Here is a 15,495-nt window from a genome sequence, read left to right on the forward strand (position 1 = left end):
AAAAGCATACATCAAACCTCTCTCTCCAGTTAAAATTCTAAGTGCATTCCACTGTAATGTATCTAGAAGGAAGCCAGTATACTAACCTACAGATGCAACTGGGAAGTACTATGAACCATTCTGTGTGTTTTGCTGTATTTAATAACAAGCCACTACAATAAAATACAACCAGAATCCATTTTTTTCCATAACATCTATTCTACATCCAAAATTACTTAACTAAATGGAAGATTTCATTAAAACTTATTTAGCAGTCTATCACTTGATGAAAGAAATGGAAAAAAAAAAATCACTACAAGCCAAATTTAAGCAGACATTTTAGTACACAGCTTTTCACAGATTTCAATAGTAAGATTTAAAGTAAGTTAAACTACTTAGTTGAGAAGATACTATAACTTTCTGCATCTTACTTCATCTGTCATTCCTGCTCTGATGAGAGTGAAGAGATACTTTAATAACCTCGCATCATCTTCTTGGTCCAAATCATCAAGTGGCAGTTTCTGTCTTATAGGAGCATCTGGATCCTGCAAGAAAAAAATCATCACCACCCACTCAGACAATGCCTCGATGCCTCTTCTGATGATTTTCTGCCCTGTTTTATAATTTAGAGTAATTTTTTCAAGTTGGCATAACAATCTGTAGAATCATGATACTTCTCTTTCCTCTGTCATTTTTCTTTCTGTTCTGTCACTGTTCAGAAAGAACCATGGTAATTTTTTTGTTTATTCCACCACTTTGGTTTCTGCCCTGAACTTCCCATCCTTCAGCTCATCTCACCTTCAAACATCCTTTCCCATTCTGTCTCTCTACCTACCAAATTGTTTCTCCTCCTCCACCTTTTAATTGAGAAAGCTTTTCCCAACAGCTACACTATTTAATTCGAACAGATTTTTCTCAAGCCAATCAGTACCTCAGACCACTCCTCAACTGAACTGATCTTCTACCACTGCTTTGTTGACACTGACACAGTTCATTGCCTCCTTCTACTGGACAGTCCTTCCTTTCCTGGATTCCCCTCTTATTAGCTTTAATTATATGGGATTTCTCAAGAAACCCCATCAAGACTTGGCTTCTTTATACCAGCTATTGTATAAAGACAGCCCTGATCTGCAAGAACTTCCAAACACTTTTACAAGCTTTTCTAGTTAGGAACATGAGTTTGTTTCAGACATAAGTAGTACTAATAAAGCCATTTACTACACCAAACAGACCACAGGTACTTATGATGGTGGATGTGGGGGTAGGTGGGTGCTGGAAGTGACTGTTGAAAGAAAACAGAAGTTCACATATCCCAAAAGGCTGTCCAGGGGTGTCCTGCCTCCCAATTTACTAATTTTCATCTTTTCCAACTCAAATGTTTTGCAATTTTTAGATAGTACAACTATCTAAAAATGTGAAAATAGCATATATCTGCTCTCTAACCCATTCTGAAGCCAAATCTTGTTTTAAAGTAATACTTACCAACTCTGTTACTAGAGCTCGAGAACTCCCAATGTAAGTACTTAACTGTCTCTGCTTTAGGGTATGCAGTGTGTTCTCCCTGAAAGTAGTGAAATGCTTTTGAGAAAAATGTTAGGGTTCTTTTAGCAAGCATCCTTTAATATGACACAAATACTGAAAGATATTTTTTTTTACATGGAATCTGGCTACAGAAAATACAGACTCGGTTTGGTTGGTTTATCAATGGACTGTGTTACTGTTGTGAAAATGGAATATTTCACAAGAAGTACTATTTCACAAGAAGTATAATTTCACAAGAATCAATTCACATAGCTTTGATTTCTTCGAAAAACATTCTTTATTTTCAGTCATTTATATATTTAACTATTTCTACATGAGCAAATTTTCCCATTAGCATTCTCTATAAAGTCAGTCTGAGACAGAAATTCAACTCAGGATCAACACATAATTCCAAAAGCCTGTATCCTGTGGACATTAAAAACAGGCATCTGTTTATTATTCTAGGGATCTAGAGTCAAAGATAGGCTTTGGGGTTTTTTTGGCCATAAAAGGCATCAATGATAATAAAGATGACAATAATGGCTTCTGGTGAAGCATCAATGACAGAAAGTGATGACAAGAATGTCCCAGGCAAAAATTAAAGCCAAAGAAGTGACGTCCTGAGAAACACAGTAAGAATGGTTTTATCCAGTGTGAGTAACAGGCTGATCAGCAGGTGATCATTTCCTATTGTGCCATACAATGCAAAATCAAAACTGCATCCAGGTTAAGATGAAATTAAATTGCTTTGATATTTTTTTTCAGTTTAAAGCATTCTTGCCTCCCAAAAGCAGGTGAGTAGGAATAAAATCTCAATTTTTTAATATAAGAATTTAAAGAAGTGAATTAACTGAGTAACTTTTAAAAATCCACTCCTTTTTGAGATTGTTTCTGTTTCTGTGAATCTTGCTTAGAGTATGTCTAAAATCAAAGAAAAGCTGAACTCACCAATATACAGATTTTGCATAAAATTCAATATTATCGGAGAAGTCTCCAATTTCATCCTTGGCAATGCTCTCTAGCCAGTCTACCACCAGCTGGAACAAAATTAAATTGCCTTTAAAAAACAAATATGCAACAAATAACATTTTAACTGCTATTCTCTCATCTTTGGATGTACTAATTATCTACGTGGTCATTAAAGGTATACACATCCTGAGGACTATTCCACTTGCATTTTAAATACTGAATATGAAGGCTGTTTAGTCACTCAATCTCTTACTCACTAGATGCTGCAGCTACTACAGTGATACTTAACAATTTATTAATCACAATCAACAGTAACAGATGCTCTCAATGGGAATTGCTCTAAGCCTTCCATCCCATCCAAGCTAGCCTGAAAAACATTTCTGATCTTTAGAAACTAAAGAGCATTATTTTTACCTATACAAAAAATAACACATTTCAGTGAATCTAGAGCTTAATAAAGTGCTTAGAACATGAATGTTATAAACATTTAATGTCTACTGATCTATTCCTATTCCTATCTTTAAAAACTTTTTGTCATACCTGGCTTTGTCGAACAAGTGAATCTTTCTGAAACAAGTTGTCTACACTTGTCTTTTCACTAGATGTTAAAACCTGTTTGAAAAAAAAAAAAGATTATTTCTTCTTCCTGGAAAAGAAAAATTGCCATAAAACTCTGAATACTAAACTGAACGCAGAGTAACTTAAATTTTCTACAAGTTCAGTATGCTATGTCTCCCTTACACCTTCTTTAAGAAAGGATGACACTCTACATTGCTTTAAATAGATTTTCTTTTACATGTAGTTACACTAAAACCTGTAGAAATGGGATTCAGATAATAATTCACAAATGTTTGGCCACAGAAAGACCACTGTAGGCCATAGCAGACCCACTGATTCCACTGACTGCACTCACACTACCCTCAGCCCCATTTATTACAGTCTACATAAAAGAGATTACGTTTTCCAAGACCATATGATGCACACTTCACATGAAGAAGTGAAAAACCAACTAAAAAAAAATCAACCCCAGAACTGTGATCTATCTTCTCTCCTGCTTTAATTTACCTTTCATTATGCCTGCAACAAAAAGTTCAGATTGGATGGGGCTCTGAGGAACATTATCTAGTAAAATCTGTCCCTGCTCACTGCAGGGGGGTTGAACTAAATGACCTTCAGAGGACCCTTCCAACCCAAACCATTTTACGATTCTAAAAAGAGAAGATAGTTTCCTAAAAAACACAAGAGAGACTGGGGTTTGGCACAATAGTGTTTAATTTGATAGTGACAGCTTAGCAGTGGGAATCCTAGAGGAAGCTATTTCATGACTGAGAAAAAAAACAACTGCAATCATAAATTTCAAAAAGGTGGAGTCACTTCACTTCTTGTTTTGTCTTCCTAAGCATATTCTGGCAGCAAATGCTGGAAGCACTGTATTGACAGAGACAAGGAGACTACCACTGAAACAAGAATACTGGAAAACTTGGATTTCTCTTAAGATAAATTGGAATCAGGATTGCAGAGGCAGGACAGCTTGAGATAACATGTTCATAACATGATCTTTTAGGCAAAACAAAATTATCTCTAACTTATGGGAACATTATTGCTACTGATGCAGTTTTTAAAAAGAAATAAATAGCTTATATTTAAGTATTCCACATATACGTGGAAAATTCACTTAAGGAAATAAACCAAAGTATAGTGTATGATATTTTTTACATTAGTATTTTCTCTTTAGAACTGAATATTTAGATTCACTTTTCACAATATATGAAATAAATTATTATTTGTCTTGACAAAAATCAAACCAGTTCAATTTTTGTTTACATTCTTTCACCTTTGAATTTTCACTGGATGCAATACTGAGACTGTAAAAATAAACCACAAGCATCTAGCTTTGATTTAGCTTTTTTTGTCACTTAAAAAACCAACAACCCAAAAAGTCTGAGCTTACTGTAATATCAAACCCAGTTTCATCTTCCAATGCAGACTGTATTCTGTCTCTAGAAATAAAATGCAAACTGTTAATGATTAAAATACAGTTGAGAAAATTCAGCAGAATGCATACAAGAAAGCACTTAAAATCTTTACAAAAATATTTTTAAAACAACACTAAAAGTTGCCAAGGTAATAAGAATAGGCCCACGTACAACGTACATTTCTGTAAATAGGTAAAAAATGGACACATATATTAACACTTATTAAAACCATATCCAAGAAATGCAGCTCAGTGAAGTAACATAAAGGAATTACCTATAAAGTGAGGACAACAGCCTCCAAGTTACCATCTCTTGCTTGAGAAGCCACAAGACACTGGCAGTTTTTGAAAACTTCTGCTGTCCAGGTGTTGCCCGATAAACTATTTTCCCTAGTATATTCACCTGAGGTAAATAAATTTACACATAATTAATATTTCCCATCACTGTATTTTTTCTAAGCCATTGCAGCAATTCTTTCATTACCCTGAATGCTTTCAACAACTAAGTTTCATTACCAAATCTTCAAAATAAATAATAATCCACACCTTAAATTCTCCTTATTATTAACAAAAATAATATTAACACAGCCTAGAGGTCATAAACCAAGAGAAAACCAGTTTATGCTGATCAGCTAAAAGGCACCAAAAGAGCACCAAAAGATTGGGAAGGGGAGAAGGCAACCACAGAAAAAAACCTAAAACTAGCCAAAGAACAAACCACCACAAGCCTCAACATTTTTTCCATATACATCAATATCAAACAAAGCCAGCCCTATTGTACTTATGACAAACATTTTCTGCATTTATCAGTGCCTGAAAGGTACCCTTTCCTTTCTAGCTCTGTTGAATGAAGAAACCCAAACTGTTGGTTACCACATAATTTGCAGTATCACAAAAACAAAACTACATTATATTTTCTTTTATTTATTATGAAGAAAACTTAAGACAATCAAGTCTTCTCCATCAGTAGCTACTACTTCTGAGAACTCACAGCCCCAAACTTGTTACATTTTAGGTGTATCCCATTTGTCAGGCATCAATATATTCATCAGTTTTTCGAGTGAGAGGTGAACAACAGATTTGGCCAAAAGAATGAGGTGTACCATCACAATGCAAGAGAGGAACATGATCTTCCATTCCCTTCTACAGCCTCACAGAAAATATGAAGACTTCATGGCTGACAGGAGTCACCAGGCTGACTTCAGGGTACAGCTGAGAGGCAGCATGAGAGCTCAGGGCTGTCCCACAATCTACTCCTATCCAAAGTCCCATTAGCAACACCTAACCCAATTCTTGGAGCAGCATCCTTCATGCTGCTTTTGTAGGTCCTTGGCAACGTCCACTCAACTCCCCCCAGTCCCACTTGGCTTAAAACAACCACTTGATATTCCATGATCTTGGTAGATGGTATCCCTAGTCTCAAACAGGAAGAATGGAAGAGACTTTCTTTTCCATTTCAGCTCAGAAGTTCACCATCTCACAAAGCAATCATGTTCACATTTGATTTCCTTCTCCTGCCTGCTTCCCATTTGGGATCACACCTGTGGTACACACCTCACTAAAGAGCTCAGCATTCTCCACCTCAGCCTCAAAACAAAATTTGCACAAAACAAACACATTTTTTAACCAGACTCAGATATGAAGTCTCTTAAAAAAAAAAAATAGCCTGCCCACCTGTCTCTTTTGTGATCAACACTTACCAGCAGAAGTATCGTAATTTCTTACTTTCAAACTGTCAATCCCTGCTGATCCCAAACTGTCAGCCAACAGCCAATCAAATAAAAAACTGTCTAAAAGCAGAGACCTTAAATCTAATGTTGAGACCTCCACTGCCAGCTTGTCAGTAACGCAGCAAAAAAATCGTAAAGCGTCATAATGTAACAATTTTATTTATTTATACCCACCAGAAAGATTTACTTTTTAAACCATCTTATCATCACTAACAAAAACATCTATGCATCTGCTCGTTTATTGTCACTTGACACTTGCAGTGGAATGGCAGCCAGATGACATCTTTAGTGTTCAGCAAGCTACACAATGGGTGTTCTTATGCCAAAGTAGTGCCTGAGGGAAGAGAGATGCTATCCAGTGCTAGTGTTCAGTGACTCACACGTGGGCAATCAGATGGAAGACTTAATGCACCTATGCTAACCCCTGTGACTTCTCAGCTTAAATACAAAAAGCTGTACTATTACATAGGGAAGGGATTGTGACATAAAGTAAGTAAGAAACCAAGCCAACTACTTACCTGACTGTTACAAATATTTTCATACTCATCCACAAGATCGAAAACAGTGGTTGATGTGTGCTTCAGGAAGGAATGCAGAAAATCTGAATACATGCTCATAGTAGCTAGAACAGATTTAAGAAGAAACAGCCATATTAGTCAGGCATGACTTGGTAAAAAACCCCAATAAACTAAAAAAAAAAAATAAAAAAAATCCTTCTGATGACAATGCATCTCGTCTTGTGTAAATCTACATGTATGAAGTGCTCATATCCCATATTGCATAAAATCAGAACAACTGATCAACTAAGGCACACAGGAGCTATGAGGTAAGTCAAATCATTATAAACCTTGGTTGTAAACCTCTTATTTGCAAAAATTTTAACAATAAAATAAGCTGCTTATCTCCACAGTTTGCATCTCACATCACCAGAGCATCCCATTTGTGCCATCAAGTTTCAGAGAAGACACAAACCCTCAAAACTACATTAACTGGAAGATACTAACTTCCTGAACTTTAACTAGACTGGTTTTGACAAGGAAATATCAGCAAAATAACACAAGAAAAAAACCCTATATCTCACAATTAAAAGATGTGGTCAATTATTATGAAAACTTGAGATTTCTCACCAGCTTCCCCAGGATCATCCTCACGCAACAGTACAGCACTCATAGTGACATCTTCTGTCATGTTGGACATGTCTAGATTGACAAACATTCCTGTCTGCTGAGGTGAGAGTGCCATTGTCCAGCTACTTTCATCCAACTAAAAGCACAGGAAGAACAAAGACAATAAAGAGCCATCTCAAGTTTATTATAAGTATAGATCCAAGTTTTTTCATGCTACATGAATGTTATAAACAGAGTAGTTCTAAAAAAGCAAAAGTGACACAGCTGTCTTTAGATAAGGTGCAACTATGCCTGAAATTCGTCACAACTTGTTCTTTGAAGTCCAAGCTTTAACATCCAAGTGAATCCCAATACTGCAGAGCAATAAAATAAGAAAACTCCTGAAGATTTAACTTGCTGACACAGAACAATTATCTTTGAAGAATTTGTAAACAAAGACTTTTGTAGTCACAAGCTAAAGTTATAAGGACTAGCTTAATGCACATGGTGTATTTACCAGGTCCTTAAAACACTATTAATCCTCACTGCATCATCTCAAAGAACACCACAGTGATAAATATTACTAGTAGCAAGAAGCAATAGCAGTGGTAGGAAGCTTGTGTCACCCACAGTTTGTCCTTGAAAACTGTAAACTTGTAGTTTCTTCTAAGTTTCACAGGAACGAAAGAGGAAAAAGTACTTGAATCATCTTACCACTGAAAGATTGCCCAAAAGTCCAGAAGTCTGTAGAATCAGAGGAGATTTCCCTCCTGTTCCCAGGATGGCAGACATATCTGACAGCTTCATGGAGCTTCTATTTAGTGCAGTGCCTGAAATACAGAGAGCTTTTTCTGAAAAGAACAAGTATTTAAGATTACCACACTCTATCAAGGAGTGCCGAAGGAAATTTTGTAACAGAGATGGAAATATTTATGAAATTCTACTCAGTTACACAGGAAACAGATGAACCAATCTGATGGAGAAGTAACTTGCTCCTGTCCATCTTCATTCTCCTCCTATCAGAGGACTTGTACCACACCCACAGATACCAACTATATAAGAAAAACAAGTCTTGGGCCCAACTACACTTGGAAATAAGGAAGTTAGTTATCAATAATAGAACTTAACAATTACACACCCGGTTATGCTAGGGTTATATAAAAACCCTGCTGACCAAGTCTGGAGCACATTCAAGCCCTGTTTTTTCTAGTAGTGCAGGGATAAACATAAGGAGAAACTGTATCATTGGTTCTTCCTCACACGCAGCAGCACTCCAGACAGAAGTTTGAGGCCAAGTTGAATGCAAGTGTATATATTCACTGAATATGTGACACACCTTTAGTTACTAAAGAATTCATTGGTATGCTCCTACCAATAAATACCAATAAATCTCCCACCACTCTTTCTTGGCAACTGGTCTCCAAACTCTTAAAGCAAATGGCAGCCAAAAGTCACTCTACCAAAGCACTACATCTGCTCCAGATACTCCTGCACATCAGTGCAGTGCCTACTGTTCCCAGGAATATATGACCCATACTAAAAACAGAGGCATTGCTTTGCAAGATGATAAATGCCAAATCCTATGACAACAGGAAGCTCTGCCACAACAGCCCTTCACACAGCCCAAGGACCACAGAACTCACATCAAGACAGTAGCTGCTTTGGTCCCATTGTCAATCAGACAGGCTGGGGAGCCATCTAAAACAACTGGCTGTGTCAAGACAGTGACAGCCAAATCAAGAGCAACATCAGCAGTGGTAATGAGGGAAAGACACAATGTTTTGTGAGCAAATTTGGAGCAAGAAGTGCCTGTACAACTCTCAACAGCAGCTCCAAGACAGCTTCAGTCAGTAGCGAGGTCCTTAATGTTCCCTTTTCGACTTGAGGACTGCTAAAATCAGAGGCATCAAAGATGCCTACAACAACATATACAATCACAAAATAAAGAACACGTTCAGTTTCTCCATGAGACTCTATCCAGTTTGGAAGCAGATGATCCTACATTCCTATGGCACTTTTTTTCCTTTTTTTTTTCCTCCAGTGCATGAGGTAAATAGAACTTTCTTGGAATGTGCCCGGTCCTGAAGACTGGCAAGAATGTATCCGGTCAGATCTCTGAAAGCTTTAAAGTATGAGAGGGTAAGGTCATTTTTGCAAACAGGCACAAGGACCCTTAACAGCTCTGCATCAATAGGTAGATTTGATTTTCTACTTGTTAAGTTTCAAACAGATGAAGGAAATTGAAGAACAATCAAACAGTTGAACTTCTGTGTCAGGGTTTATGCCCTTGAATTGGCACGTATCTTGAATCACCACAAATAATTTTTCTCTACACTCTTGAGACATGAAAGTGAGGCATACTGAAGATCAAAGAGTCAGATCAATCTGAACTAGAATTATGGCCACTAACACTAACAGTCTGACTCTGAAGTTGCAGATCAAAGCATTTAAAATGCTAACAGCTCATCATTCTCCTCCATGAAACCTAAAAACAACTGCTACGTATCCATATGGTACAATACATTCAAGGGTTAGGTATTTACAGGGTGGCAGAAAAGAAGGATGTTAACATTCAAATACAGTTCCTAATACACAAACCTCACAATTAGGAGTAACTGACATCCTAGGAAGCAAAAAAAGTCTCCTTGGGTAACAGATACCCTTGATAAAACACTTTTTATGTTCCACTACAGGAATGGGACTGTACAATGGGAGCAGAAACAGGAGTGAAAAAAATGATGTTTTGTCTGCTGCAGAATTTTCAGACAATGTGAAAGGAAAGTAGCTCCAGCCTATGTTGCAGGTGACACTTGGGGCTATCAGAAAATCTGTACAGTGCAGCAGCAGGGGTAAAACAGAAGAATACAAAGGAGAAATGCAGAGCTGTAATGACACGTATCAGTCTTTGGATTAAATAGTGCAGGAATGTCAAAAAGCAAACCTTCTGTAAGGACTACATGCTGTTTGAAGAAAGCTTATCACAAATCACAGCCATACATGTAGATAACTGTCAGGAAAGGGAAGGTAGGGAAATTTGTGGAAAGAATCAATATTAAGAAACCTCCTTCTGAAGTTAAAAACAAAAAAAGTTATGTTAACAAAGAATATGTTGTCTGTTAATACCATTTCTGATGTAACATCTCTGTACTCTGTACTGCTGATCAGTCTATTTTTTGCATCTATGATCCCTACCTTCACCTGACATAAATTTTGGGGCAGATGCTAGAAAAGAAAACTGTGCACTACCTCCCACTGGGATTATGTACTGTTGGGCTTCATGAAAATAGACAAACCAGCAACTTCATAATGACAAAATCATGTCAAGCTATTAGATCAACACACTATCTGAAATTAAGAACTGAAGACAGATAATGGTCAAGATGGTATAAACATTCTAATCTAAAGATAAAAGTGAAAAAAAAAAGCTACTTGGTTTTGAAGTGCTCTCTGACCATCACAGTATGACAGACAATGCTTGTATCTTAAAACAAGAAACATCTATCTCCAAGAATTCCTGCAAGGAGGATGTGGAGCAGCAGAAGATGCCACCTTCCTCTGGGAGCATGATGGAAAACACAGGGGCTAGATGGTGATGGATAAGAGAAATCCCTTATATGTCTGAAATGATGACAAAATAAAGAATAAAGGAAGAGACTGTAACAAGGAAACGGGAAGTAAGCCCTGGTGATGGCATGGAACTGTGAGGAATGGGCATGTGTATTTCAGCCACAACCAGTGAAAGAGGCTTGAAGAGGTTAGATCCTTTTGCAGTTTGTGTAGTGTTGTCAACATTAAGAACAACATCCAGTTCCACCAAGAGAGCTGCCAACACTGACACACAAGGAGCTTGTGCTCAAGAAGGTGGCTGATACGAACAGCATTTGTCTTTGCTGCTGGATTCCTACACAGAAGCCACTAGATATTAAACAAGAACAAGCAAGGGCTACACAGAACTTCTCTTTCTCAGGAACCCTGAAAAATCATGAAAAATCAGTCTCTCTGGAACTATATTTGCACTGTCCTAAGACTAATACGTCTCTAATATGTGTCAGTTGATGCAAAATATAATAGCCAAGATCAGAAGATTTCAGGGAAACCTGACCCTATCCACCACGTGTGGTTCCACAGCCTTTTCCCACTTCTGTGAAGTGAGCTACTCAATTTCTTCTGCTAGTGGAGAGGGAAATAATTCACTGATGCAACCAATAAATGCACCTGGTAGAAATATCAGCAACATAATTTACCTGCCACAAAAACAAAGATGGATAAATAACTGAAGAAACACAACACACCAGACAATCTTGAAGAATTAAAAGCTATTGCAAAGCCAAAAGAAGGTTGTAAAAAAAAAAAAAAAAAAAAGAAAGAAAGAAAAAGAAATTAAGATTTCTGACTAGTAAGGCAAGTATGAGTTTCAGCATGGTTCTTGAGAGAAACTGAAATGATACTGGATATAGTCTTGTGCCAAGCAAAGAAAATGATGCCAAATATCCTCTAAAAATTGAAAGGTGAAAATCCATTGGCATACAATAGCAGAAGTATATAACATATAGACATGCATGTTGATTGCTGCGAGGTGTTTTTCTCCATAATTATAAAAGTGTTCAACTGCAGAACCACAGAATCACCATGTAGTGCAGTTTGGAAGGAACCCCTGCAGACCACCTGCTCCAACCCCTTCCCCAAAGCCATGCCAGCTATAAAGGCTCCTCAGGACCTTGTCCAGTCAGCTCTGGTTATCTCCAAGGATGGAGGCTCTACAGACTGTGTAGGCAACCAGTTCTAGTGCTCAATCACCCTTACTGTAAAAAACTTTTTCTTACACTTAAACAGAATTTCCTGCATTTCTTGTTGTGACTATTGCCTCTTGTCTTTCCACTGAGCACCACCAAGATGAGCCTGGCTACCTCTTTACTCCCTTCCATGCACACTGACAAGACTTCCCTTTCTCAGGATAAACAATCCCAGTACCTCCTCATATAACAGACACTCCAGTCCCCTAATAGAACGTGTGGCTCTTCACTGGATGCATTACAGTATGTCCATGGCTTTCTCATTATGAACTGTTCACAATTATGAAGCCTGAGCATGGAACCTCTCTGCCTAAATACTAAAGAAAGTATTTTTACCTGGCTGGCGAAGTAAAGAACCAGGAGTTCGGGAAATCAACTGTCCTCTGGGTGTCATGTTTCCAATAGTGTCATCCAGGGATGTAAGAACTGATTGATGAACAAGTTAAGGAACAGGCTACTGGACAATCTTTCAACTCTGTTCAAAATTACTGTGAATACCTGAAAGGAAAAATATTTTGCTGCAGCTCAAATATTACCAGGATTGCACACCTTTCAGACTACACCAGAAAGCCCCTGTAAGTAAGCGGGGGAAAAAATGTTGTGGAAACTTAAAATTGTCTGTACAATTACTGTGGATGGAAAGCTAAGATACACTGAATAATCACAATAGTCTGATAACATGATACATGCAAAAGAACATAAAACCGTAAAATGAAGATATAATGGAGCAAACTTCATTTTTCAAAAAAGCTAGGGAATGGAATCAGCTGTGACTCACACAGTTTTCTGGACTGACATTAACATGAGTTCACAAGCCCACAAAAACCTGTGAAACACCCTGCTACACACAAGTCATGGCACAAGATTAGGGGATAGGTAATGCCACATCTCTGCAATCATGTTCAACCCACAAACGTGAAAATACAGTCAAGCATTTTGACAACCTTTTAGTTTCCCTAAAGTCTACTGAATAATTTGTTCTGAGCCACCCCTACAACAGCTTTGATGTGGTTTGAGAGTACAACTGGGGGAAAAGAAGGGGAGAGAGAAAATTTCATTCAGAGGAAATACAATCCCATGCAAAGGCAGAGAATTGCATCTTTTGCCTTAGCCTTGTATTATTCTATAAAGACCAATGTAATGTGTTGCTGAAAACATGGTATTTTGCAAAACAAAACTCATCCAGATTTTGCAGTCACACTTTCAGCCAATCATAAATATACCCCCTCAGTAGTTTTTAGATATTGCAATCACAGTTTTTTAACTTTTGTCCTTAATGCATGAAAATGACATACAGAAAAAGGGCTACAGAAGGGAAAATGTAAAAGTTCAATAGCAAAATGTTGACTTCAGAACACTTAACAGTTAATTATTCACCAATATATTCATACATTCCTCACTCTAAATAGGTATAAAATAATGAGCAATTTGCTGCATATTTGAAACCCATTCTCAACAAGCTCAAAATCAAAGCAGTGGTAAAGATATATGCACCCTGTGAACACAGCAAGCAACGATTAAAGAGTTAAAGAGAAGTTAAAAGTTAAGAGATTAAAGAGAAGATAAAAAAATCTTTACAGAAAAAGGATACTAGAAACTCTTTTCTGAGAGCTTTGCTTCCTTCCAGGTCTGGCAATCTCTGTGTCGCAGGGGGATGGCATGTCTCCAAAACCATTTCTATAGAACAGCAATATAGGCACAAAGTAAGCAAGTGAATCCAAGCAGAACATAGAAGACTTCTGTTGCTTTAAGTAATTCTATGACTGGAAAACTTAAAAAAAAACATAAGCCACCTCTAATTCTAGTACTGATGTCCAGTTTCCTCTAGAGGACACCTGGTACTGCTCATCTGCTCGGGAAAATGAGCTTGCCTGGAAACCCACACGTTGTTCCTCCTACACCACACTGTCTTAAATAAAACTAAAATAATGTCAAAAACAATGCCAGCTGGCAAGAGATGTCACTACGAGAAGGAATTCTGAATAGAAAACATTCAATTGAAAGAATATGATTTCACGATTTGATTTTTCTTTCTGCAGACACAAAAATCACCACGGACTGAGAAAGTTCCTTTCTTGCAGAATGGGGGGAAAAGAATCCTTAATATCAGTAAAAGGCAAACGAGAGGCTGCAGAGCGTAAAGGCCAGAGCTGTATCTGCCCAGTCAGCCTGTCTGCGGAGCACCCTGCAAAGGCCCTGCTCACCCCCTCCTACGCAACTAAAAGCTCACACTGAAATTACAGATACATCCCGTAAGAAACCAAACTGATTTAAAGCTCTCGCTGGCCTTCGATCCCCCTCAGAACCCGGCCCAGCTTTGCCCCGGGTATCCCCGCCAGCACTGCGCGCACACACCGCTCCCCTCCGCACCTCCCACCGCACCCTCAGGCGGAGGCCGCGCTCCCCCGGGACAGCAGCGCCCGCCCCCACAGCAGCCCCCACAACAGCCTCTCCCGGCTTTCCCCCCTCTCCCACCTCTCCATGGCGGCCTCAGCCCCGGCGCAGCCCCGGGCTCGAGTGTTCCCGCCTCCACCGGCTCCAGCCCGGCGGCCCGGAAGGAGAGGGGCGACCTTCCGCCCGGCCCAGGCGGGGCCGCCGCACCGCAACGCGCCTGCGCTGCACAGGGACCCAGCCTGCAGGGGACGGGACCGAATGCTAAGAGGGTCCCGAGCCAGAGGGGACCAGACCCGGGCTGGAGGGGGGCGGCTGAGTCCCCTGAGGTGTCCGGAGACGGGTTACGCCGTGGCTGTGACGGAGCAGCTCCTGCTCTGCCGGGGGGCAGGTGGTTGAGGGCTGCTCTCCTCTGTCACTCCTTGGGCCGAGGGATGACAGCGACCAAATTAAAAAAAAAAAAAAAAAAAATCCCCTTCCACACAGAAGAATGCAATTCTCAAAATATCGATGCATTCAGCTGGAGCACCGTGCCTCCTGCCCTTGGATTTAGCAAGATGAGGCTGTTCCCCGCCGTTCACAAACTGGGGGCTGTTTCTCTTCTTTCCCGCTTCCCCCTCTGTTGGCTCAGGCTGTTGGTACCACGAGTAGTAGTAACTACCATGTGGGGTAACTGCACTCACCCTCTTCTCAGGACAAACTAAGGAAGTTAACAAAACTACCTCGTCTTCCTCCCCAAAATGTGTTTTGCATACTTTTAAACAGGAAAACATGGTTAAAATTTTGTTACTGCCCTCTCAGTACAAATGAGAGCTACTGGCAGTAGTTCATACACTTGGAAGTACTCAGCTGTGTTTGGGGCTACTTCAAACAAATTGGGCATTTGAATTCCTTATATGGGAAGATAAATCTGAAAACAGCTGCAAAAGGCAGCAGAATTGGAAGACATCATGCAAAGTCCCAGAGCTCTCTTAAGATGTTGAGCAAATGCCAGGGCAGCCCAGCTTGGCCTCTCACTGAAGCTGCTGAAG

The 15,495-nt window shown here is 39.1% G+C and overlaps 1 protein-coding gene across 2 annotated transcripts in view; it reads right to left on the minus strand.

Moving 5' to 3' along the window:
- Positions 1–14,730, minus strand: part of NUP107 (nucleoporin 107) — a 30,271-nt gene extending 15,541 nt beyond the window's left edge. Inside the window, exons 1-12 of one of the 2 annotated variants that reach the window (XM_071733446.1) lie at positions 14,549–14,730; positions 13,665–13,750; positions 12,410–12,499; positions 7,995–8,131; positions 7,302–7,437; positions 6,693–6,796; positions 4,720–4,847; positions 4,421–4,469; positions 3,010–3,081; positions 2,449–2,537; positions 1,462–1,540; positions 411–524 (exon numbers count right to left, since the gene is read on the minus strand). In XM_071733446.1, the coding sequence (XP_071589547.1) occupies positions 411–524; positions 1,462–1,540; positions 2,449–2,537; positions 3,010–3,081; positions 4,421–4,469; positions 4,720–4,847; positions 6,693–6,796; positions 7,302–7,437; positions 7,995–8,131; positions 12,410–12,499; positions 13,665–13,750; positions 14,549–14,556 (1,092 nt within the window). In that variant the 5' untranslated portion in view covers positions 14,557–14,730. The remainder of the gene's footprint in view (positions 1–410; positions 525–1,461; positions 1,541–2,448; positions 2,538–3,009; positions 3,082–4,420; positions 4,470–4,719; positions 4,848–6,692; positions 6,797–7,301; positions 7,438–7,994; positions 8,132–12,409; positions 12,500–13,664; positions 13,751–14,548) is intronic. The other variant, XM_071733445.1, reaches the window with a different exon arrangement.
- Positions 14,731–15,495: the final 765 nt, after the last annotated feature.

This window comes from Heliangelus exortis, chromosome 1 (assembly GCF_036169615.1).
Source record: "Heliangelus exortis chromosome 1, bHelExo1.hap1, whole genome shotgun sequence".
In the NCBI taxonomy this organism is placed as follows: domain Eukaryota; kingdom Metazoa; phylum Chordata; class Aves; order Apodiformes; family Trochilidae; genus Heliangelus; species Heliangelus exortis.